Here is a 21,905-nt window from a genome sequence, read left to right as displayed (position 1 = left end):
ATTGCTGCACACCACTTAGCACTATCTGAAGTTATCGCCATCATTTATTTACTCGTAGAACCAGTTTACTGGGGAAGCTCGACTCAGTGAGTGCCAGACCTAAACCATCTCACTTTTTCTAATTGCTCATTCCGTCACGCTCCACCGAGCCCCCCTCCCACTGGGTCCTCTGACAGGCAGATCCCAGGCCTCTCAGGCGTTCTCGGTTATTAAACTCAGACCAGGCCAGCCCTAAACTCCTCTCCAGAAGGGGTGGGGGGCTGGGGGAGCAAGAGCTTTTTCTCCTCCTCTCTCTGGGGCGCCCTGGAGCTGAGGGGCCGGGCAGGCCTGCTCTTGGTCTGACGCCATCTGCTGTGATGTCCCTGGAGACGAGTGCCTGGCTGTTCTGGGCTGAGCCTCCTCCGTTGCTGGCATCTCCTCAGGAGGGGGCGGCCAGAGTCCCCATAAGCCCTGCCAGCAGAACAGGTCCCCTCACCTTTTCCAGGTGGGAAGCTGCTCACTTTGCCCAGGACCTGTCTGGAGAGCTCAACGACTCCCCTCTACATGGGTCCTTATCTGAGCCCTCTGAGGGTCTGTGCAAGCGGAGGGGGGGGCCCACCTGCTCTCCCTGCTTGTGGTGCAGGCTTCTCCCTGACAAATCCCCCTGGAGGGAGCCAGGCACAACTCCAGGGGACGTGTGCCAAGCTCCCCCAAGGACGCCCTCACCACCCTGTGCCTGCAGTGGGCACCAGGTTCCTGCAGCTCAGCGAGCATCCAGCTGGGGAGCGAGGTGCCAGCCTCCTCTCGGCAGCATCCTCTGTCTCAGGAGGATTCTCTTGGGGCCTCCTTTGCTTGGTTCTGGGGGTGGGGCAGGAGCGGGAGTGGTACTCACTTCCCAACACTGTCTAGCACTCCTTCCTCTTGACCACTCAACTTTCTTAGATAAACAGGGAAAAGCAAGAAGCAGAGGGGTTGGGGGCCTTCCGGGCAGCAAGACCACCTCCCATCTCACCATGCAGGTGCCTGGTCTCAGCCTTTTGTGATCTCTTTAGGAAGTGGGTTACTTAGCATCTCCTTGTCCACAGCTGTGGGTCCCAGTAACCAATTCTGGGGCAACTGAAAATGTCTTCTCCATGTCTCTTTGGTTGTTTTTTTTAGGTCTTCCTTTCTGGAACACGTGACATGAGACCGGCAGCTTGGCATTGCTGCTGTCTAGAAAAATGCCTGACACACGAGGTCTTTGGTCACCATCTTCTGAGAGAATGACTCAGTAGGAAGATCATTGTGGCTACAGTGAGCTCGGGAAGTAATGGGAAGAGAAAGGTGGCTGAGAGGGGCCTGACGTGGGTGACGTCATGTTCTCAATGCCTTTCGCTTCGCACGATTACCTTGACGGGCGCCTAACCGGGTGGGAAGGCCTCCACCTGCCCCTGCCAAGCTCTACCCCCCTTGGCAAAGTTACTTAATTCTCCGACTCCGGTTGCTTATTTGTGTAAGTGGGGTGATAAGACTACACTGTAAGGATTAAATTAGCTAATATATGTAATGTGCTTAGCTCATGTAGAGACATGGCAGGTCAAAAACGGGAACCAGAGTCATTTCCATTATCACCACTATCACATCTGTTTCCCCCCAAGCTGGCGCTCTCTGCATGACATCCCCCAGGCCCACAAGGCGGGAGGCATGGGGCCTGAGGGCGGGTGATGAAGCCCTCCGGGGCACTGGGGCTGAAAGAAGCCGAGATCCCAGGGTGAGGGTGACAGTCAGAGGTGGCCTTCGATGCCAGACCGCGGCCTGCAGCCCTGATGTAAAAGGCAATGAGGAACCGCCGTGGGTCTTTAATCAGGGAGTGAATTGATGAAAGTGGTGTTTTAGGGAGATTAATCTGGCAGCAGAGACAGGATGGAAAACAGTCAAGCTCAGCGTGAAGAATTATGACTGCTGCCCGGCTCAGTGGGAGGCGAGGCATTAAAGGAAAGTGGCCTCGTTCTTGGCTCCCTGGGCGCTCAGGGTTCCCGGCAGCTGGGAGGGGCTGGGCCCCTGGCTAAGAAAGAGGCAGGAAGGGAGGCCGGCAGAGGGCACTATTTTGTCAGTGACAGTAGCCCCTGCAAGGGAGGGAGGTCATCTGGACAGTGGAAGAGGCGGCAAAGGGGCCTCTGGTGGGATAAGGGGAGGGCTGTCCGCCCTCAGCCAGGCGGCAGTCCCAGGCTGAGCATCTCGACTGTAAGCCAATTCCAGCCCCTCCTCCCCCCGTGGGGTCTGCTCTCAGAGGAAGGCCGTTCAGGGAGGGCGGCGCCAGCTCCGCAGGAGGCAGGGCGGCCAAGGTTCCCGTGGGCCCCTGGGGCTGCTCTGGAACCCGCAACCCAAGTGCAGAGCGGCAGCGGGGCTGCCCCGGCCAGGAACGGAAGGAGCCGCTGCTGCTCCAGTTTCTCCTCATTTTATTTCAAGCCGTCATGATACATTGGAAGTGCTGAGGTGACTCTATTTTCTCTCCTCTTCCAAGAAGCCGCAGCCTGCTGCGGGGTTCCCAGCAGCACCGCACTGTCGCAAGGAGCCACCACCCCAGCCCTCATGCCAGCGCGTGGAAAACCTCCAGCTTCTCCCGGTACAGGCGGTGGAACTGCCTGGCCAGACAGTGGAAGGGGGCTTCGCAGTTTTCCATCTCCTTCTGTGGAGACAAGGCCAAGAGCTCGGCTGTGTGACTGTCCTTTCATCGCACAGCAGCACTCGCTCTTCTCACTCAGCCAGGGCTGCCCACATCCCGCCTCCTTTCACCTCCGCACCATTTGGGCTGGCTACTATCTCGATGCCCTTCTTACAGGAAGGAAAGAGAGGCACGGAGAGACGAAGGCAGCTTGCCACAAGCCACACCCTCGTTAGTGGTGGAGCCGGGTCTGAACCCAGACTGTTTCTACGGAGCCTGCACTCTGAGCCTCTCCGTGTGTGTGTGACACGACATTAACAGACTTCCTCTCTCGCTTAGTATTAACTGAGGCCCCAAAGGCCGAAGCAAAATGACAGACGGCAAGGACCCCACGCTCTGGAGGGAGGGCCCGAGAGGCTGGGCCCACCCCCGCCCCTGGGGGGGCAGTGATGTGACACTGACCCTGGGACCAGCCTCACTCAGCATTTCCCTGCTTCCCCGCAGGCTGCCAGGCAGGAAAAGCGCGGGCGCAGATGGGCACAGACACCCACAGCAGCCGGGCCAGCCCTGCGTCCCACGGCAGGTGCAGGGGGCTGCACTTCCAATCAAGCCAGGAATTTTCAGTCCTCTAGGACTGGGCATTTTAATAACCGAAATTATGAATATTTTGGGGACTAAAAGCGCCCAAAGGGCAGTTTATTATCTGAGAGAGATCAAAAACATTGTGGAACTTGCCCCAGATTTTCTCCAGGGGTGGGAAGAACCAGTCCCACAGGGTGAGCATGGACAGCTCTGGGGGAAGGAAGACGGCCCCTCTCAACCTAAAGCTATCCTTCTCTGCCTCTCTGTGGGTGCACGCATATTTTTAAATTTTTTAAGGAAATAAGTTGGCAGAAGAAAGTACCCACCACTTTCAAGAGAGGGGCTCCAGCTATGAGTGCACAAAAACCTGGTTTCAAACAACCGTTGGCAGCTGGCAAAGGTGCAGCCTTGATAAGAGGCAAAGAAACATCCCCAAAGAAAGGGAAGAATTTCCACACAGAAGGGCGTTATAGGGTCCGCCAGCTCAGTGTCTGGGGCCCAGGGGTGCAGAGGCCCCGCCGGTTGATGCACAGCCCAGCCTAGAATCAGACTCCCCACTTTGAGAAGGGCAGCCTTTCCACTCTGCCAGCCAAGATCACAGAAACGCGCAGGGGACACCAGCTCCTGTGGGGAGTCACCTGGAATCTGGAGGAGACGGGGCCAAGAGCAGAATCAGAGGCGGCAGGGCTAAGAGAGCGCTGAGCAAGGGGAGGGCCGTTTGCAGCCGAGACGAGCATCTGCACTACGCTCATGGCTGCCAAGGACCAGGAAGCTGTCACTCTCCAGGTGGACATAAGTGAATAACTCAGTTATATCTGCAAGGTACCTGTGGCCATGCAGAGCATCTTGTCCTGGGCAATGCTGATGCCAAAGAGTAACTGTCACATCAGTTGAAAGCGTAGTTAAGTATTGGATGGAAAGAGAATGAGGCCTACGTAGCACATGCACACAAATTCCTAAAGGAATTCGAAAGCTCTTGAAAGCAAGATCTTGGGAGAATGCAACATAAAAAGTAAGGAATTCGATGGAGGCGAGCTCACCACGGAACGCTCCTGAAATAGCAGACGCAAACTGAACCATTTTGCAAATGCGTTACGAGGGCTCGCCAAGGACAGGAATCCTTTTGTTAAATGACTAATCGTAATCTTGCTGACATACTCTAGAGGAGGTTTGCTTTGCGAGAAGGATCCTCAGAGCAGGCTCAGACTAGCACTCAATCTGGCCTAGAATTCTGCCCTAGAGTCCCCAAGTAGGCTCTGTGGGAGGCCAGAACCCCTTCTAGAAGGTTCTCATGCTGGACAGGCCTGCATTCTATTCCTGGTTCTACTGCTCATTAGCTGGGCAACCAGGGAAAGCTACACAATCCTTCTAGGTCTGCTCATCACCTCTAAGACAGGGACAGGAGCGGCTGCCTTGCAGGGCTGTTAGAAGCCTAAATAGATAATGTGTGCAAAACACCTAGCACACAGTAGGTGCTCACTACGCGCCAGTTCCCCTCCCCTCCCCTTCCTGGGAGGAGAGTCATTCATGTGCATCTTTCTTGAACTTGTTTGTATTTAATATTGTCCAACTTCTTACAGTGAAGAACATTTTTTAAAAAATTTTAACTTATGTTTAAAAGAAACGCTTTTTAATTTTTGGGCCTGAAAATGTCCAATATCAAGTGGTGTTAGAAAGTCAAAGAGGAGCCACAAAAGACTCCGAATAGCCAACGCAACCCTGAGAAAGAAGAACAAAGTTGGAGGCATCACACTTCCTAATTTGAAACTCTATGACAAAGCTATAGTAATCCAAACAGCATGGTACTGGCATAAAAACAGATGCAAAGACCAATGGAAGAGAACCGAGAGCCCAGAAATAAACCCCCACATAGACGGTCAACTAACCTTTGACAAGGGAGCCAAGAAGACTCAATGGGGAAAAGACGGTCTCTTCGGTAAATGGTGCTGGGGAAACTGGACATTCACATGCAAGAGCATGAAACTGGACCCCTATTTTACAGCATTCACAAAAATGAACTCAAAATGGACTAAAGACTTGAACTTAAGACCCGAAACCACAAAAGTCCTAGAAGAAACACTGGGAAGCAGCTCCTTGACAGCAATCTTGACAACGATTTTACGGATACAACACCAAGAGCAAAATCAGCAAGTGGGAGTTCATTCAACTAAAACCCTTCTGCACAGCAAAGGAAACAAGCAACCAAAAGGCAACCTAAGAATGGGAGAAAATATTTGCAAACCTTCCATCTGATAAGGGGTTCCTATTCAAAATCTCTAAGGAACTCATACAACTCTAAAGCAAAAACACTAACAGTCTGATAAAAAGTGGGCAAGGGACCTGAATAGACATTTTTCCAAAGAAGATATTCAAATGGCCAACACGTACATGAAAAGGTGCTCAACATCACTCGTCACCAGGGAGATGCAAACCAAAGCCACAAAGAGATACCTCTCACACCTGTGAGAATGGCTTTGTCGCTAAAACAAGAAATAACAAGTGTTGGAGAGGATGTGGAGAGAAGGGAACCCTCATCCACTGCTGGTGGGAGTGCAAACTGGTACAGCCACTATGGAAGGCAGTATGGAGTTTCCTCAAAAAATGAAGAACAGAAATACCATATGACCCAGCAATTCCACTGCTGGGTATTCATCCAAAGAACATGAAATCAACAATTCAAAGAGACTTATGCAGCCCTATGTTCATTGCAGCATTTTTCACAACAGCCAAGACACAGAAACAACTTACGTCTGCTGACAAACGGATAAAGAAAATGTGGTGCACGCACGCACACACACACACGGGAATATTATTCAGCCATAAAAAAGAAGGAAGTCCTGCTATTTGTGACAACACGGATGGACCTTGAGGGCATTATGATAAGTGAAATAAGTCAGAGAAAGACAAATACTGTATGATTTCACTGAAAAGTGGAATATGAGAAAACTGAACTCCTGGAAACAGAGAGCAGACTGGTGGCGGCCACGGTTGGTAGGGATGGGAGGAATGGGTGAAGGCAGTCAAAGGGTACAAAGTTCCAGTTTTAAGATGAATAAATTCTGGGGATGGAATTAAAAATAAACAAAGTTGAACAAGCACGTAGGCGCCTCCTTTCGGCCTGCAGGCCAACTGCTGTTGCATTTCCTAAGAGGGAGGATATGGGCTTGGTGTCAAGACTTGGCTGCGTCTCAAACAGCATTTGGTTATATTTCCTTTTTAATTACAGCTTTCTTAACCGAGCTGCCGGTGGTGCCTCTGTCCGCATCAGCTCAGGGGGGACTAGTTAACTTGTACAGTTAACACCAAGCGCTTAACTGCAGCCTCCTCACGCATAATTTATACCCACCCGCTTCCACAGCACTCACACCTGAGTGGAGCTTAATCACAACGCCCCCGTGGCCTTTGGTGACTAATGTGCTGGGGGTGGGTGTTAATTTTTGAGTTCCATCAAGAGTTCCGGGGAAAATGAGCGATTGGGGTGAGGAGGCAATTTCACAAATGTGAATGGAGGAAGAGGGAATACGAAAATGCCGTTTGACGTGGGGAGCAGGGCTGCCCGCTCTGCTCGAAGCCAAGAACCCTCCATCCGGTGAAAGCTCCCTAATTTGAACTTCATTAATTTAGCATTTGTGATAACTGGGCCAGAGGCAAGAGCGATGCTTATCTTCGTACAATCTACGACGGGAATACGAGGATTTAGTAAGTAATAACGGTATAAACAAGACTACTAAGGGAACATTTATACTTAAAAAGCTAACATTTATTGAGTGTTTACTACGCACTAGACTTTGCGCTAAGTGTTTCTATCTTCGCCATCCGCCTTAACTTTCATATTTGTTACTCAATGAGGGGTGTGTTTTCTCGCCTCCATTTGGCAGGCAAGGAGCCTGAGGCACCGATGGGTTCGGTAAGGTGCCGAGAGCCCCACAGCCAGCTCTGCTGCTCACGCCAGAGGCCAGGGCGCCTGCCTCCACCCGCCATGCTTCCCTTAAGGAAGCACGCGGCTTTGGGGGGATTTAAGAAGTTCACGTCCATACAGCTATTGAACAGCAGCATTTGTCCAGTTTCATAGATGCAACAGAAGCGCCTGTAGCTTCAGTAGAGTTCGAGCAGAAAATGAGCACCAGGCTATTTAGTAACCAGCCCACTGACTCTCCTAGAGGGCCAAAGAGTCAGGTCCACAGGCCACAAGGCCAGGAGCGAGGGCCAAGTTACAACCACCGATGCCTCTGGCTGTGCCAGGCCTGGCAGGTCTCAACAGCCCTGGGGGAGGGCACTGCAGCCTGCGCCTGGGCCCTGCTGGCTCTGAAATGGATGTTTCTGGGCTGCTCCTGCAGGGGTGGAGTCTCACACAAGTGTATCCAACTGGTGCAGCCTGGGTCACACGCCTGCATTCCGGCTGCGACCTCAAAACTCCCAACACACTAAGGGGCCACCAGCGCCAGACAGCCAGAATCATGACACAGTGTGAAGGTGCCCGTAACAAGTCACTGACTGTCCCCCTGGACAAGGGCTCCTGGCGACTCTACTGGAGGACGCTCTGGCCTGGAGTCACCCTGGGGCTGCAGCAAAGTGGGGATGGGGAGCACCAACGGGAATCCAAAGCCAGGGATCCTAGTCCTGGCTCAACCCTTTACTAGCCCTGTGACCTTGGGCAAGTCACTTCCCCTCGACATGGAAGTGGGAATTGTGGGGCCAGCTCCTGGTTCACGGGACTGATTTTGAGTCTCTGAAATAATGTTCCAACAACACCGAAACCCATAATAGCTCGGCAAATGTCAAGGGTCACCCTTACTGAGCACAACACACTTGTATTTCTCACTAATGGGGACACAACTTCTCCCACGGCTGGCTGGCTGATCTGCTTTATTGTAATGCATGAGCGACTCCTGCTCTATTGAGAAAGATCTCGGGCTAAGAATGTAAACATCAGTTCCAAATTAGACTCTGCACATGGTGGAACGACGACCCAAGGCACGTGAGGTCAGGTGAAAAACCGCTTCCAGCAGAGGCCCACTCCAGACTTGGCTACGCAGCCAGGGGAGATACTCACCACGGATGTTTCAAAACATTCCAGGCCTTGGCCCAGCGCCCAGGCCCGGGCCCGTGCTGATTCCACCACTCGTCTGCCGGCCAGGTCTGTCTTATTCCCCACTAACACACCTATTCAAAAGAAACAACCACACATCATGGTTAACTGTGGCCGTCTGCGAGGACAGCTGGAGAGATAAAAGAGCAAGCATGCTAATTTTCAGGGGCATAAAACATCGTGGGAGAGAGGCTGCCCGACTGGAGGTGGGTGCACGACAGGGAGAGCAGGGGCCCCGGGGGCCGCAGCACGGCAGGCGAGCTCTGCGTTCACACGAGGCTTTGCTCGGCCCTTTTCCTAGACTTTCCGGGTACCTGTCTGCCTCGTCTCCCACGGCTGCGAGCACCGTGAAGTCGAGGGCCAAATTTACGTGACCATTTGTGGTAATTCCTAGCACATGGAGCAGACTTTAAAAATGGTCATTACTACTAATCTAAGGACCAGGCTCAGAGTCAGGGATTCAGAAGGAAATTAGTTCCGTTCGCAGCTGCATCAGCTGCAGCTAATTTTTGAGCCTGTCTCTGGAGATCGCTTTCCCTGGTCTATAATGAGGAGAATTTGTTGATCTCACATAGGGATGAAAAATAAACTGATTTAAAGCATTCAGAAGTGACAAAAGGACTTGAATGTCGACTCGTGCCCACAAACAGGAGAAAATGAGGAATTCTTCCACGGGGTCAGCTTTCTGGAAATAACAACTCAAATTCACATCACGGCCCCTTGCTCCTTATTACCTTGAGTCTCCTTGCGACCCTGCTGGGTGGGTGTCATCTTGCCCGTTGTACAGGCTCACGCAGGGCTGCGAACCCCCTGAGGCTTCTGTGGCCGCTGAGCGGCAGAGCCAGTGTACATCCAGACCATCACACTCCAAGCCCAGGGCATGCTCCTTTTGCGCCCACAGCCACCTCTGCAATGACCTTTTGCTCCTGAGCTTGAAGGACAGAGGCGCTGCTGCGAGAGACGGGCGCCTGTAGCGAGCGCTTACCTGGGAGGGAGGTGCTCGGGATCTGCGCCCGAGCCTTCTCCAGCCACTTGCTGCAGTTGTGGAAGGACTGCTCATTGGTCACGTCGTAGACGAGACACAAGACGTTGGGGCTCTCCCACTGTGCAGGAGGGACAGGACGAGCACATGTCAGCAACAGTGAAAGTGACTTCGGGGCTGGGAGGAAATTTCGCTTTCCAAGGGAGGGGACATGCTGGGGGGTGGCGGGGGGGAGGGAAATGAAAAACCTGAAAGGGGATGTGAGTCAGAAAACTGAGTCACACCCGGAGGCATGAATGGGAGGGCTGGGCTCGGTGGCAGGCACGGTCTAGGTGCAGCGGCTGCCAGAGCTCCATCGGGGCCAGGCTCTCTGCCGGGCGCTTTCTGTGCATCGCTGTGAAACCTCCCAACTTTGCAGGGCTGGTCTAAACATCCCTACTGTGTAGCTGAAGACACCACGTTCGGAGAGGGTAACTGACTTGCCCAGGTCAGACATGCTTCAGAAACAACAACAGAGACCGGAGCAGGACTTCACACAGAAATGCTTTTTGGCCTGCCACCGGTTTCATGAATTTCTTCTTGCACTCATTCTTATTGAGGGCCCACCATTATGCATGTTGTTATGTTCTTCTGCTTTGAAGGCCTAAAAGAGCATCCTTTCTCTAATCAGCCAGTCACAGGGAGCTGTTTGCTTGCATCTTCTTAATAAGGGCTGGCTTTTCAAAATGCAAAGGGCACTTTCTGCTTCTCCTGCAGTGTATCAGCCCTCATCCAAACCAGGCTGACAAGTGGACAGGGCACAGTTAAGGACCAATTAACAACCAGGGCTGTTGCCTTCAGGGGCTGCTCAGGGTCCTGGGACCACCTGCTGCCTGGCAGGGGACACAGGACAGCTCTGCTCAGGCTGTGACGCTTGTCCTGATGCATGTCTCTCTTAGCCATACCCTGGTCTCTGGGGATACCCCCCCACCCCACAATTAGAGCCTGATCTATTTCTGGGGTGCCAGTGGCCTCCCAGGGTGTGAGCGAGAATCCTTTTCCACCCAGTTGTCCTTGGAAGGTCAGCCCAGAATGCGCTCTGGAGGGCCTCCCCTCGAAGGCTACACTGGCTCCCGGAGGGGCCTGGACTGAACAGATGGTCCCCCCACACTTTCCCTCCACAGACAAACTCGAGAACTTTTGCTGGAATCGCATTGACCCCTCTGTGCGCACAGAGGAGACGCCAGAGTGCGATTTAACCCAACAAATCTCCCTCCTCCAGGCCTCAGTGGGGGAGCCGGGTTAGGCCCGGGATCAAGCCGGAGCAGGGGAGCCTGGGGTCAGGGCTGGCTGGAGCGGGGTGTGGGTTGATCAGGAGCACGTGGCCCTGACTGGCACGGACACCTCTTCCCTTCTGCTGGACAGGGCAGCACCCAGTGCCAGGCCGGGCACATAGTAGGCACGTGGTAAACAACACGAACTGATATATGAAGCCAGCCCTGCGTGAAATTACCATCACTTGATCTATTTCTCTTAGACAACAAAAAGAGGGGCAGAAAACAGTTTCTATTAAAATGTAGCTGTTCTTGGAAAGGCAGGGGAGGGCTCTGGAGAGCTCAGGCCTTCTAATTAGCTCCCTGGCCCAGATCTGCAGAACTGTTACCTTGAACAGACGGACAGCAAGCTGCATCCTGAGAGGATGGCCGGATGTGCCGGTGAGCCCTGGCCGGCAGGAGGGGCACGTCCCACAGCAAACCCCGGTGCGCCCAGGGGCTGGGCCAGGAAGGTGAGGCCCACTACAGGGCCTCCAGGGACCCCCTGGAGGGGAAGGAAAGATGTGCCCCTGTTCTAGGAGGCTGAGGAGGGGGTTGCTCAAAATAAGGGTGGTCCCAGAGCTGGGTGCTGCAAGTGCTGAGCCACAGGGCTCTAGCACATTTGGAACCCGGTCACTGCAGAACTGGGGGAGGGGACAATCCCCAGTCACATACATGAGCCATTCCTACTCGCCAAGGGGCCACAAGTCACAAGAATGCCCGTGAAAGATTTTTGCCGTGGCAGCTTCTCTTGGCGGCTGGAGTGCAGGGACATTTCTGTGACACTGCTGTAAGAGGCAAACTGTTTGGTGGGAGGCGGCGGAGGTGATTAGGAAAAAGACCAAACGCTACTTGCCAATTTGTCCAGCATTTCAGAAAACAGCTCCTTGCCGGCAGAGTCAAAAATGAAGAGTTCCTAGAAGCAGAGAGGCATGTCCCAAGAAAGTCTACACGTGGGGAAACCACTGGCTCGCATCACGATACTGCTCTCCTCTCACCGCTGACCTGCCCCCATGGTGAGACACACACACGCCCACGTACACAAATTTTCATATACCCTATCTTTCCCCCAAGGCGGGAGGAAGACGATGGGAAAAGGCACGAGCTCAAGAGTCTGAGAGAGGCAGCTCGAGGGTTTCCCACACCGGCCAGCACTTTCCGTGTCTGCGTTTCAGCCCTCCTGACGCCCGGGGCCAAACGCCAGGAAGAAGCCGCCTTCCCACCTGGCAGGACAGAACGCTAAACAGGCTGACGAGCGCTCTGCTTTCCAAAAGGTCACTCTGCGCTGTGTTAACCAAATTGGTCTGCAAATCGTGAAACAATTCTTTGTAAAGGAGGTCACCGACGAGGCCTGGAGAAGGTGCTTAAAGTAGGACAGTCTGTCATCGTTCTGGGATGGCAAGGCTGTGACTCTGGCGGAGGGCACAGGATGACCCCTCCTGCCCCTGTCCAAAGCTTGGACAGCCGTGGGAGAGACCCTCCCCACGGCGGCTGCTCCAGGAAGGCTCCCCTAATTGCCCCCCAAAGCTCCCTCCGGCTCTGGATATCCCTGGCCGGCTCTGCCCCCGGCACACGCTGTGTGGACGTCAGCACATAATGTGTGCTGCACACAGGGCACTCATCTGACCCCTTCTCACTGCATCCGGGCTGCTTACTACTGTCTTTTGCCCACGGACCTCTTTAAGAAGGTGGTGTTTCTTAAACCTTCTCTCCAGGAAGATACATACAAACACAGCATCTTGCAATTCAGTTTTGAGAGTCATGGAGGCCCACAGAGGGACCCAGGGCGAGAACCTTGATGCGAGCTGAGTTCTGAGGGCAGGCCCACAGCCCAGTCTCCCTTACCTCCTCTTCTTCAGCCCTCCCCTCCGATGCTTCCCGCACGCCAAGACTCTGTTCCCAGCGCTGACAGGTCTAGGCCAAGTCCTCGCACCGCATCTCTCATGGGGAGGAGACCCTGGGCCCGGCTGGAGCAGCACTGCCCACCCTGGGTCGAGGGCACCACTTACCACACTGTCCCCCGTGTCAGGGACTGGCACCGTCTTCACCACCAAGTCCACCCCTGTTGTCTGCCGAGGAAAACCAAGAACACGTGTCAGAGGGCGCCAGGGAAAACCAAGAACACGTGTCAGAGGGTGCCAGGGAAAACCAAGAACACGTGTCAGAGGGCACCACGAGAAAAGGTGTCAGAGGGCGCCGTGGAAAACCGAGAAAAGGTGTCAGAGGGCGCCGCAGAAAACCGAGAACACGTGTCAGAGGGCGCCGGGGGAAAACCAAGAACACGTGTCAGAGGGCGCCGAGGAAAACCAAGAACATGTGTCAGAGGGCACCACGAGAAAAGGTGTCAGAGGGCGCCGAGGAAAACCGAGAACACGTGTCAGAGGGCGCCGCGGAAAACCGAGAACACGTGTCAGAGGGCGCCGCGGAAAACCCAGAACGTGCGTGTCAGAGGGCACCGAGAGGCCTGTTACAGGAGGACATGAGGAGCACCCAACACCCGCAGGCAGATGCCCAGTTTAGGTGTTCGTGTTCTGGACTCACTTTTGGTGCAGAAGTCAGAGAGGACCAATTAGTCTCGTCCAACTTCCTGCCCACAAGCAAGCCATCCATGGTGACCAAGTCGACCACCAGCCGGTCTGCTCTGCAGACAGCCCCACGCCCTGTGGCTTGTGGAAAAGCATCTCCACGTGGCCACTGGAGCAGCCTCTCGTCAGACCTCTTAGGGTTTTTTCAAGGATTTTGGGAAGTCACTCCCTGGGGGCCATCTGGTCATTCCCTCTACACCTCGGCCAGGCCTACGAGCCCCACATCTCACCAGGGTGTAGTTCTTCTGGAAGTGGGCTCCGTCGCTGCGGAAGAGCTGCGCCAGGGCCGTCTTGCCCACCGTTGAGTCTCCTGTGAGGGGGAAGCAGAAGAAAAACATTCACTTCCATCCTAATCTGACTCAAGAATCTCCCACTCGAGAACGCTGGGCTAGAAACCAAAAACCACAATGAGTTTTCAGAGGAAGTGTTCTCGATTCTCGAGAGCACTTGCTCTGAGGTCGCTGGCAGGGCAGCGGGGCCACAAGACCAGTCTTCAAAGCCCTTGACGGTCAGAGTCACATTTCTTCAAGGGCAATTCTTTCAACCCAAAGAAATGACCCAGAAGGAAACAGAGCTTAAGGAGGGCTTCAGAGCCCTGGAAATAGAACTGACACTCTTCCACTGACGCACGCCCTATGGGGAAAAACTGTCACTTTCCAACATGAATTTCCTTCGAAGCCTTGAAGGTAGAGGTGTGGCCGGGCGCAGACCCCGAGGCTCACCTGCCTGCTTGAACCCGTGTGACTTCAGAGCCTCCACACTCAGGACCCGGCAAGCTCTTTTTTCGGGGAGGAGGGTGTTGGGAGGATTTCTGCGTTTGTGAAACGAAGTCAGATGCCAAATTCGCCATCCTGAAATCCATTTCCAGGTGACGTATTCCACCTCCACGCCGGTGTGCCCGTCGTGCCCGCTGCAGATCCATCTTCCCAGGGCCTCTCCTCCAATTCTATCTGCAACAGCCACCGGTTCCTCGAGCTCATCTGAGACCCACTGGCTTTATCTCCATGGCTTTCCTTTGTCAGTCGATAGCCTCATACACTGGTACCTCAAAACTAAAGGTTTATGTCACAGTTTCGGTCTGAGATCTGGACCTTTCACAACACTGTTGGGAGCAATTGAATCTGGAGTTCCTCCCCTGCCCCCGAAGGTGCTGGAGGCTCTCTGGGCCCACCCTTAATTGCCCTGGGCCCTCCCCACTCCCTCAGTGATGGCTCTTGCTGTTTTCACTGGCAAGGCCTTTTCCCCCTCCAGAGTCCCACACTGACTCTGCCCCGTTGCCCTGCCCTGGCGGAACACCTGTCTCCTGCTGTCTCACGCCCCTGACCCTGAGTAAGTTCCCGCCATGCTCTTGGCCTCTGACTCGCATCCTTCAGGACCATCTCTTCACTGTCGCTCCTCACTGGACCTCTTGAGAGCCTGCGGCTCTGCTCACTTCTCAGTTTTGACTTTTCCCCCTGGATAATGTTCTCTCGTGAGACAATTACTCGACTACTCGTGGCATTTCGTTTCATGTGAACTCCTCCACGTGCGAGGGAGCTACGCAGGTCTGGGTTCTCGATTTGCCGCCACTTCTCAGAAGGGAAGCAACACGGGTGAGCCTACTCACACAATCCCCTTCACTCCCTCCCAGCCCCCTGCCCCCACCACGGGGACCGTCACTAACGTCATTTGACAGATGAAGAACCGAGGCGCAGAGAAGCTGGGTAACCAGCCTAGGATTGCAACACTATGCAATCTCCAGCAGACCCCACTCCCTTCCTAGAGCTCAGGGACACTTTTGACCCATTTTTAACACTGCTCCTTCAGGCCCTCATCACTGCAGCCTTCCCTGACATCAGAGGCAACCACAGGCTGGACTGGACCGTCGCTGGGTACCATCCGTCTTGGAGCACACAGAGCACATGCCTTCCCTCCGTGCGTGACGACTGCCTCCAGCCTCCTGACTCCAGTTTTCCCCCTGAGTCCAGTTGGAAACAGGCTCTTCCCGCTTGTGAAAATCCCCACAGATTTGTTCTGGTTAATTTCATAAATCTTTCTTCCGCCTGTCAGTCAGAGACACCCACACTTCCGGAAAACCTCCGGCGTCGGCTGAGGAGGGATCCAAGCCCAGGGAGGGAATCACCAATAAACATGTTTGCAGAGCAACAAGACGACAAGTGCAAACTCAAACAGCACAGAGGAGAACCAAAGCGGCTGACGGCACAACGAGGAAAGAAACACAGCGGGCAGACGTCCCCTGGGGTGACGCTGCACCCAGGGGTGACAGCAGGGCGGACACTGCTGGACAGAGCTGGACAGAGGGGGTGACGCCTGCACAGGCATGACGCAAGGTCACCTGTCACCTCATAGTCGTCAAGTCCAGTGGCTTTTTCTCTCTGAAGGATGAGTCAGCCTGCAGCAGCCCCTCCTTCCTGAGCCCTCTGGCCCCGCGGCCCTGGTGACCCTGCGCCAGCCTGGTTCTCCCTCCACTTTGGCCACCTTCCTGCCTCCTAAACATGGGTGCTCCTGCGGGTCTGTCCTTGGCCTTCTGCTCCCATCTACTCTCATTGCCTTGACTGTCACTTCTCAGGCCAGGTCTCTCTCCCAAGCTTTGTCTGCGCTTCCAACAACCTGTGGATGTCTCCACTGGAATGGTGGGCCTTCCCCAATCTCAGCCTGTCCACAGCCAGGTGCCTGGGTGCCAAGTGGTCTCACTCACCTATCTCACTTGTTCTGTTCATGACATCACCATTTGTTCTCACCGCCCGTAGACTTCACCCATGGTCACCTCTGACCGCTCCTTCTCCTCCTTCCCGGGCCCAGCTGGTCTCCTCTTCATCCCTGACATCCTCTGCTGGGTCCCCAGCCCACATTTCCTTCCTTGTCACTGATGACACTGCCCTGGTTACCTCTGACCTCAGACCTGGCTTTGTCGCAGCCCCAAACCCACCCATCCATGCTCTGCCTTGTGATGCTGGGCTGGGACTCTGCAGACACGTTTCTCCTTTCCTGGGGGCTTCCCGTCAGGTCGTGCCAACACGAGTTCCAGAGCAAGACTGGAAGGCTGGAGGGCCCGACGGGACTTGCTCCTTCCTACTTGCTTGTTGTCTCTCTTAGCATCATCCTAGCAATGGCCCTCACCCCAGCAGCAGTCGTTGGTGGCTGTCTCCCATTTGTTTTGTTTTGTTTTGCGCTCCCAGACCAGTCTTATCCCACCCGCTCAGAGACGCCAGCACCACTGAGCGGTACCCCTTCCCAGAGGTCTGCATCCTGGTCACCAGGGCCCTCCTGAGCTTCAGGGTCCTGATAACCCCCCTCTTCCCTCTGCTCCCCCAGCCCTGGGATGAAATCCTTTCCTGCAAGTTACTCTCTGTGCCACCCTCCTGTCCCCTTTTGCCGTTCCAGTCCTCCAGTACCTGGTTAATTAACTGCCCACAGTAAGTCCTGTGGAAAGACCTAGTTTCTGCTTTTTGCCTGGACCCTGACTTACGTACCCCTCCTTGGTACATATGCACCACTATGTACATATGCCTTTGTGCGCCACTCACACACAGACCCTCAGGATGCTCTGGAATCGATCAGTTTGGTGGCATCTTGCCCTGAACACGGGGCTGAGCTCCCTGCCAGTGGGCAATGGGTCCTAGTGATCCATGGCACGTGGTGGCCTCACACGCTGGGTGACTGAATTCCTGAGGGGCCAGCGCAGCCGGGCAGTGCCCCCTGCCCAGAGGCCTGGATCCCAGCTCTGTGGGGTTCTTCTTCAAGCCTCTGACCAGGCCAAGCTCTCTCGACCATGCCTGTGTCATCTCAATGTTGTCTTTGTGCTTTTCCAGGTCTCCAACACCAGCGAAACCAATTCCACAGATTAAAATTCCTCTGTTGAGATGCCTGATGTCCTGTTTTCTTGAGTGAACACGCTCCCCAGCCAGCCCTCTCTCCTGTTTGTTTTTCTCCCTGCTCAAAGCCACCCTTTGGGCCTCAACAGGTGGACCCTCATAGCCCAGCACTTTCATCCTGTCACGCTCCCTCGCAAAACCCGCCAAGGATTCCTTCCCCTGCACACCCCCTCCTCAGGCAGCCCCTAGCCCACCCTCCAACTCTCCCTCCAACTCTCACTTACCCAAAATCTGGGCTCTACACTCCTATTGTCCTGATCTCTGAAAATCCCTCCACGATGACCTCCTTCCAGTTCTCTCCAAGCCAAGACTAAATCCTGCTCCTCTTCTGCAGCCGAAGCTCAGAGGATGTCCTTCCCACACGGCCTCTGAAGGTCAGCCCTCCCTGCTCTGCCTGCACCTGCGTGGCTAACATGGCTCATGGCTGGGAGCAGGAGACGATGTCAGAGCAAAGCCCCGGGAGGCAGGGTTACCATCCCCACATATACTGACAGGCGGTATTTCACAGCACCTAGGCCCAGACTCCGGCTCCATCACTGACTAGCCGTGTGACCTTGGGTCAGTAATCTCTCTGGGCCTCAGCTGCCACATCTACTAAATGGGGGTAACAACAGCACCTATTTTACAGAACTGCTTAGAGGATTTAATGAATTAATATGTACAGTGCCTGACATCTATTAAGAAATATTTAAATAAAATATAGATCAATCAAGTGTTTTCTCTCTTCACCTGAAGCAGAACAATTAACACCTGTGCTGTGAGGTGTTTCTCTGGTCCCTGGTACACGAAGGACATTCGATTTCTGTCGGCTGCCTTGGAAGGGATGACGCACACCAGTGCGTCCCTGAGTGGAGGGGCGGCCTGATCCCTCCTTGTATTCTCACTGCACCTTGCCTGGTGACTCACGCATAGTAGGTCCTCAATAAAAATCTGTTGAATGGACGAGCACTCGAATTAAGTATCAGGTCCCTCAGTGACGAGTTATTCGAGAGAAAAAACAGACAGACTAAGCCTGTGAGGGGAGTGTGGCGGGGGTGGTGTGGAGACGGAGAATTTGGGGGGGGGTGATGGGAGGCTGACTCACTGTGCTGAGGTCTTTTGGCCCCTGTAAACTTCCAAGAGGAGACACTCCAGAGGCCTCGAAAGGAGGCTGCAGACCGAGGGCTAGGCTGGAGTTCAGGAATCACTTACTCAGGCAGTGGCTGAAGTGAGGTCAAACAGTACCCGAGGGAACGAGTGTAAAGAAGGGCAAAGAGTCTAGAATCGAGGCTTGAGGACGCTACAGCTTGGGGGCTAAGAACAAAGCCCTGGACACCAGATCACCTGGATCTAGATCCCAGGTCTGCTGTACCCAGCTGTGTGACCCATGGCAGGTGTCTTAACCTCTCTGGGCCTCAGCTGCCCCATCTGTAAATGAGGATGATGATAACACCGACCTCACAGGATTGTTGTGAGGATTCAGCGAGACAGCCTGTGGTGAGGCTCTAGCACAGTGCTGACACATGGAAGGCACTCAGTAAGTTGGCCCCATGATGGAAGCTGAATTAAAAAAAGAAGGAAGAGAAAGAAGAGTCAGAGAAGTCCAATAAAAAAAATCTAGCTTCAGAAAATAAAAACGTTCCCACCTTATCCATGAGGAAACTGAGGCTTTTCCAAGATGCCACAGCCAATCAGAGAAAGAGCCAGAATGATTTCTGTGGCACAATACTGCCTCCTCTGGCACTCTGGAAACTAGGGGCCTCTCTGGAGAACGACTAATTTCTTTTGCTGCAGGATGATTTGAGCTACTGCTGTCAGTCATCTTTCCGTGTGACCCTTTTATGTCCAAATTAGAAAAGTCATTAAAAATATCATCTATTTTCAGTCTGGAAGAGAGGAATAAAAAAAAAGAATCTCCTTTTCCTCTACATAATTTCTCACCATTCTTTCCTGAGCTGGTCAGGGAACCCTGGAGAGGTCGTAGGTTTCAACGGTAACACAAGCTAAGAGTCTGGGAGTTGGGCAGGTGTGGGGGTTGAAATCCTGCCTATGACCTTCCTTCTCTAGGGGGTGACCTTGGGCAAGAAAGGTCACCTCTCAGCACCTCAGTCAGATGGGAACAAGACAGCACCTACCCCCACGGGCTACGGTGGGAGGGTTAGATGAAATACATGTGCCTGGCATGCGGTAAGGAGCACATACGTTCTGTGGTCCAGGTCTATAACCCTGGCAAATGTTTTTCTAAATGTGCAGACCGATAGAATGAGAGCACCACAAATGCGAATGTCACATATTCATTCATTCTACAAATATTTACTGAGTACCTACTATGTCCAGGTATTGTTCTGGGTGTTTGGGACACGTCGGGCAACAAAGATTCCTGCTTTTGGGGATGTTTATGCCCTCCTGAGCAGGGGCAACCCAGGAACTTTGGGTCTTAAGGACAACACACATGGGCCTTCTGCAAACTCCAGGCGACTGTATGTCACTCTCTCCTGTTATCAGAGGGGATGGGGTCAACGACCCCCCTGATGCTTAGCTTTGGGGAGCAGCACATGCGTTCAGGTGAAGCACTTATGGTGTGCCTAGCCTAATTTTTAACGAGACTACTCCTCCTGAGTGCAGCTCAGACTGCAGAAGGTGGTCTCAGAGTAGCCAGGCAGCGGGAGAATCAGCAGGAGCCACAAATGCGCTCTGGAAGAGAATTCTTCCAGCCCAGTGGAATTTGCTCCATCGGTAATTGCAGTAACACACCTTGGGGAAAGAGGGCAGACAATTTCCGCGAACAAAAGCTCTCGATGACTTAGGAAGTCGCTGGACTCCGGAGACTGTACTCAACCACAAGTTTTCAGACTCACCTGCCAGGATGCATTTGGCTGCCAGCTTCACCATGGTAACCAACCACCTCCAAGGACCAGACAGAGGAAGAGCGGCGGCTGGAGGAGTTGGCAGGCCTGCCTGAGAGGGGAAGTCAGGAGGGCTGACGCTCAACGGGCTGTGGCCGCGGTGGGGACGGGGACAAGAGGTCTGGACCCGCTGGGCTGCGAGCGGGGCGGATAACAGGAGCTAGGGTTCGGGCAGGGAGCGAAGGGAGCGCCAGATTGGGCCCAGCTCAAGATCTCAGAAGGTGGCCTGCAAAGGTGCGAGCGAGGCGGCGCGGCCCCCGTACCGGCCCAGGCCCTGGCAGCGGGGACCTGGAAGAGCGACCCGGCAGCCCTCCCAACACCAGCACCGCGCCAGCCTCGCTCGCCAGGCAACCATCGCCCCCTGCCCCGCCTCCTCCTCTTCCTCCCTGGCCATCGATTGGCTGCCGCCAAGAGCTCCCGCCCCGAAAGGTTCGCGAAGGCCAGTGGGAGAAGGGGGCGGGACTAGCATCCCTTTCCTGTGAGACAATTCGTAGCGACATCTGCTCCTCAAGCTTAACCCGCTTGGCGAATGGTTGAAAGAGATGTCAATCATTTCCACCTCCCGCACCCGCACCGCCGGAAAGTTCAGGGAAAAGAACTCCAACCTCGTGTGGCCAGAGGCCGTGATAAAAGAAGCTTTCTGATTGGCCAGAGGCTGGCTCGGCCCATCTCTGGGAGGAATGGGGATTAGCCTCACCCCCCTGCCCTTCTGGAAATGGGTTCGCCCACGAGGCCCCTCGGCGCGCGCGAGTCTGCAGCGGCGCCTGCGCAGTAGAGGAGGGCGCAGTTGCCCGAGCGGAGCTCTGAGCGGCTTTGACGTCGCGGAGGTTCTTGTCGCGCCCCCAGCTCCCGGGTTCCGGCAGCGCGGCTGTGAGGTGCATCCAGAAATCCAGTCCTTGCCCCGCATCCCGCAGGGAAATCTCATTTTTCAAGCCCAGGGATGTTGTGAGCTTTAAAGTCCAAAATATGAAAGTGTTTAAAGTGATGTCTGTGAACAGAAGGGAGGACAAGAGAACTCCGATGAGGGTGAGGTTGGACTCAGGCATTTGAAGTCATACTTCCTCTGGGCGCGTTTCCTCTCTTGGAAAAGGGAGCACGTACCACATTTGGATGACAGCGGGCATCCAGGGCGTTGCCCCGCACACGGGAGGCTCCGTCCACGTCTGTTGACTTTCCCGAGAGGCCCCTCTTGCTCTGCGGTCAGGAGCCCAGACTCAAATCCCTGCCAGCTTGCTGGCCTGGGCAAGGCGCCTCAGCCCTGAGCCTCTTTCCTTGTCTTGAAAGATGGGCTCGTAGAACCCACCTTACCGGTTGTCCTGAGGACTAAAAGAGAGAAAGGATGTGAGTCCCTGAGACATGGTTGGTGAGTGTTGAGTGGAAGAATGAGAAGAAACTTATCTGGACAGATCTGGTTTATCGTCACCATCATAGATTGGCCAGAAGCCCCGTGTTCTCACTCCTGCTGAGCCCCCTGGGGTGGCTGATGCTGAAAGGGAAGAGCAGCCCCCCTGGAAGATGCCTGTGCCCTGGATTCTCCATCACACGCCTTTCGGTCACCTGGGCCTTCTCTCAGCTGCTCTGTGTCTTAGTGTGGCTGCCAGCCTTGTGCAGGGCCACGGACACACACACTCTACAAACTGCTATGAAAGTTTCAGCCCTAAATTCCAGGTAAAACAACGCAAGTCGTCTGGAATTTTCTTTCCTAGGGAATCATTCCTGGTGTTATGGTTAAGACCTGTCTCTCCTTCATTCCTCTTACCTACGTTTCTTCTTTAGAGACACCGTGCGAGTCTGTCTCAGACACCCCAGGCCTCGATGAGTCAGAAACCCTCTGCCTGGTCTTCCTGCCTCCCCCTCCAGGCTGTCCTGTTCACCGTGACCCCATTAATCCCTTACAGGACCCCTGGAGTGAGTCACCCTTCCGAGGCAGCTCCAGGGAGCTGAGACGCTGAGATCCCTCTGGGGGTAGCCTCTGGAGCCTGTTTCCTCATC

The 21,905-nt window shown here is 54.3% G+C and overlaps 1 protein-coding gene across 2 annotated transcripts; it reads right to left on the bottom strand.

Annotated features, from left to right (window-relative positions):
• Positions 1 to 2,400: 2,400 nt before the first annotated feature.
• On the bottom strand, positions 2,401 to 20,285 carry IFT27 (intraflagellar transport 27). 2 transcript variants are annotated; one of them, XM_046645975.1, is made up of 7 exons: positions 19,866 to 20,285; positions 13,384 to 13,463; positions 12,578 to 12,637; positions 11,425 to 11,484; positions 9,280 to 9,397; positions 8,259 to 8,368; positions 2,401 to 2,647 (listed from the first exon to the last, which is right to left on the bottom strand). In XM_046645975.1, the coding sequence occupies exons 1-7, from the start codon at positions 19,897 to 19,899 to the stop codon at positions 2,549 to 2,551; spliced, it is 561 nt and encodes a 186-aa protein (XP_046501931.1). In that variant the 5' UTR covers positions 19,900 to 20,285; the 3' UTR covers positions 2,401 to 2,548. The 2 variants fall into 2 exon arrangements, with proteins under 2 accessions (XP_046501931.1, XP_046501932.1); XM_046645976.1 differs by lacking the exon at positions 11,425 to 11,484.
• Between the last annotated feature and the right edge of the window lie 1,620 nt (positions 20,286 to 21,905).

Source organism: Equus quagga, chromosome 19, assembly GCF_021613505.1.
Source record: "Equus quagga isolate Etosha38 chromosome 19, UCLA_HA_Equagga_1.0, whole genome shotgun sequence".
NCBI classification, from domain to species: Eukaryota; Metazoa; Chordata; class Mammalia; order Perissodactyla; family Equidae; genus Equus; species Equus quagga.
The sequence above is the reverse complement of the archived record's forward strand: the minus strand, read 5'-3'. Positions and strand labels throughout refer to the sequence as shown.

What these genes read in the sequence shown, in the direction of transcription:
- IFT27 (XM_046645975.1), bottom strand. Translation starts at nt 19,899, where the DNA reads ATGGTGAAGCTGGCAGCCAAATGCATCCTGGCAG. An exon ending in CTGAAATGCTGGACAAATTG is followed by an intron (nt 9,398 to 11,424) that starts GCAAGTAGCGTT and finishes CCTCCTGCACAG; the next exon opens with TGGGAGAGCCCCAACGTCTT. An exon ending in CCCGAGCACCTCCCTCCCAG is followed by an intron (nt 8,369 to 9,279) that starts GTAAGCGCTCGC and finishes TCTTTTGAATAG; the next exon opens with GTGTGTTAGTGGGGAATAAG.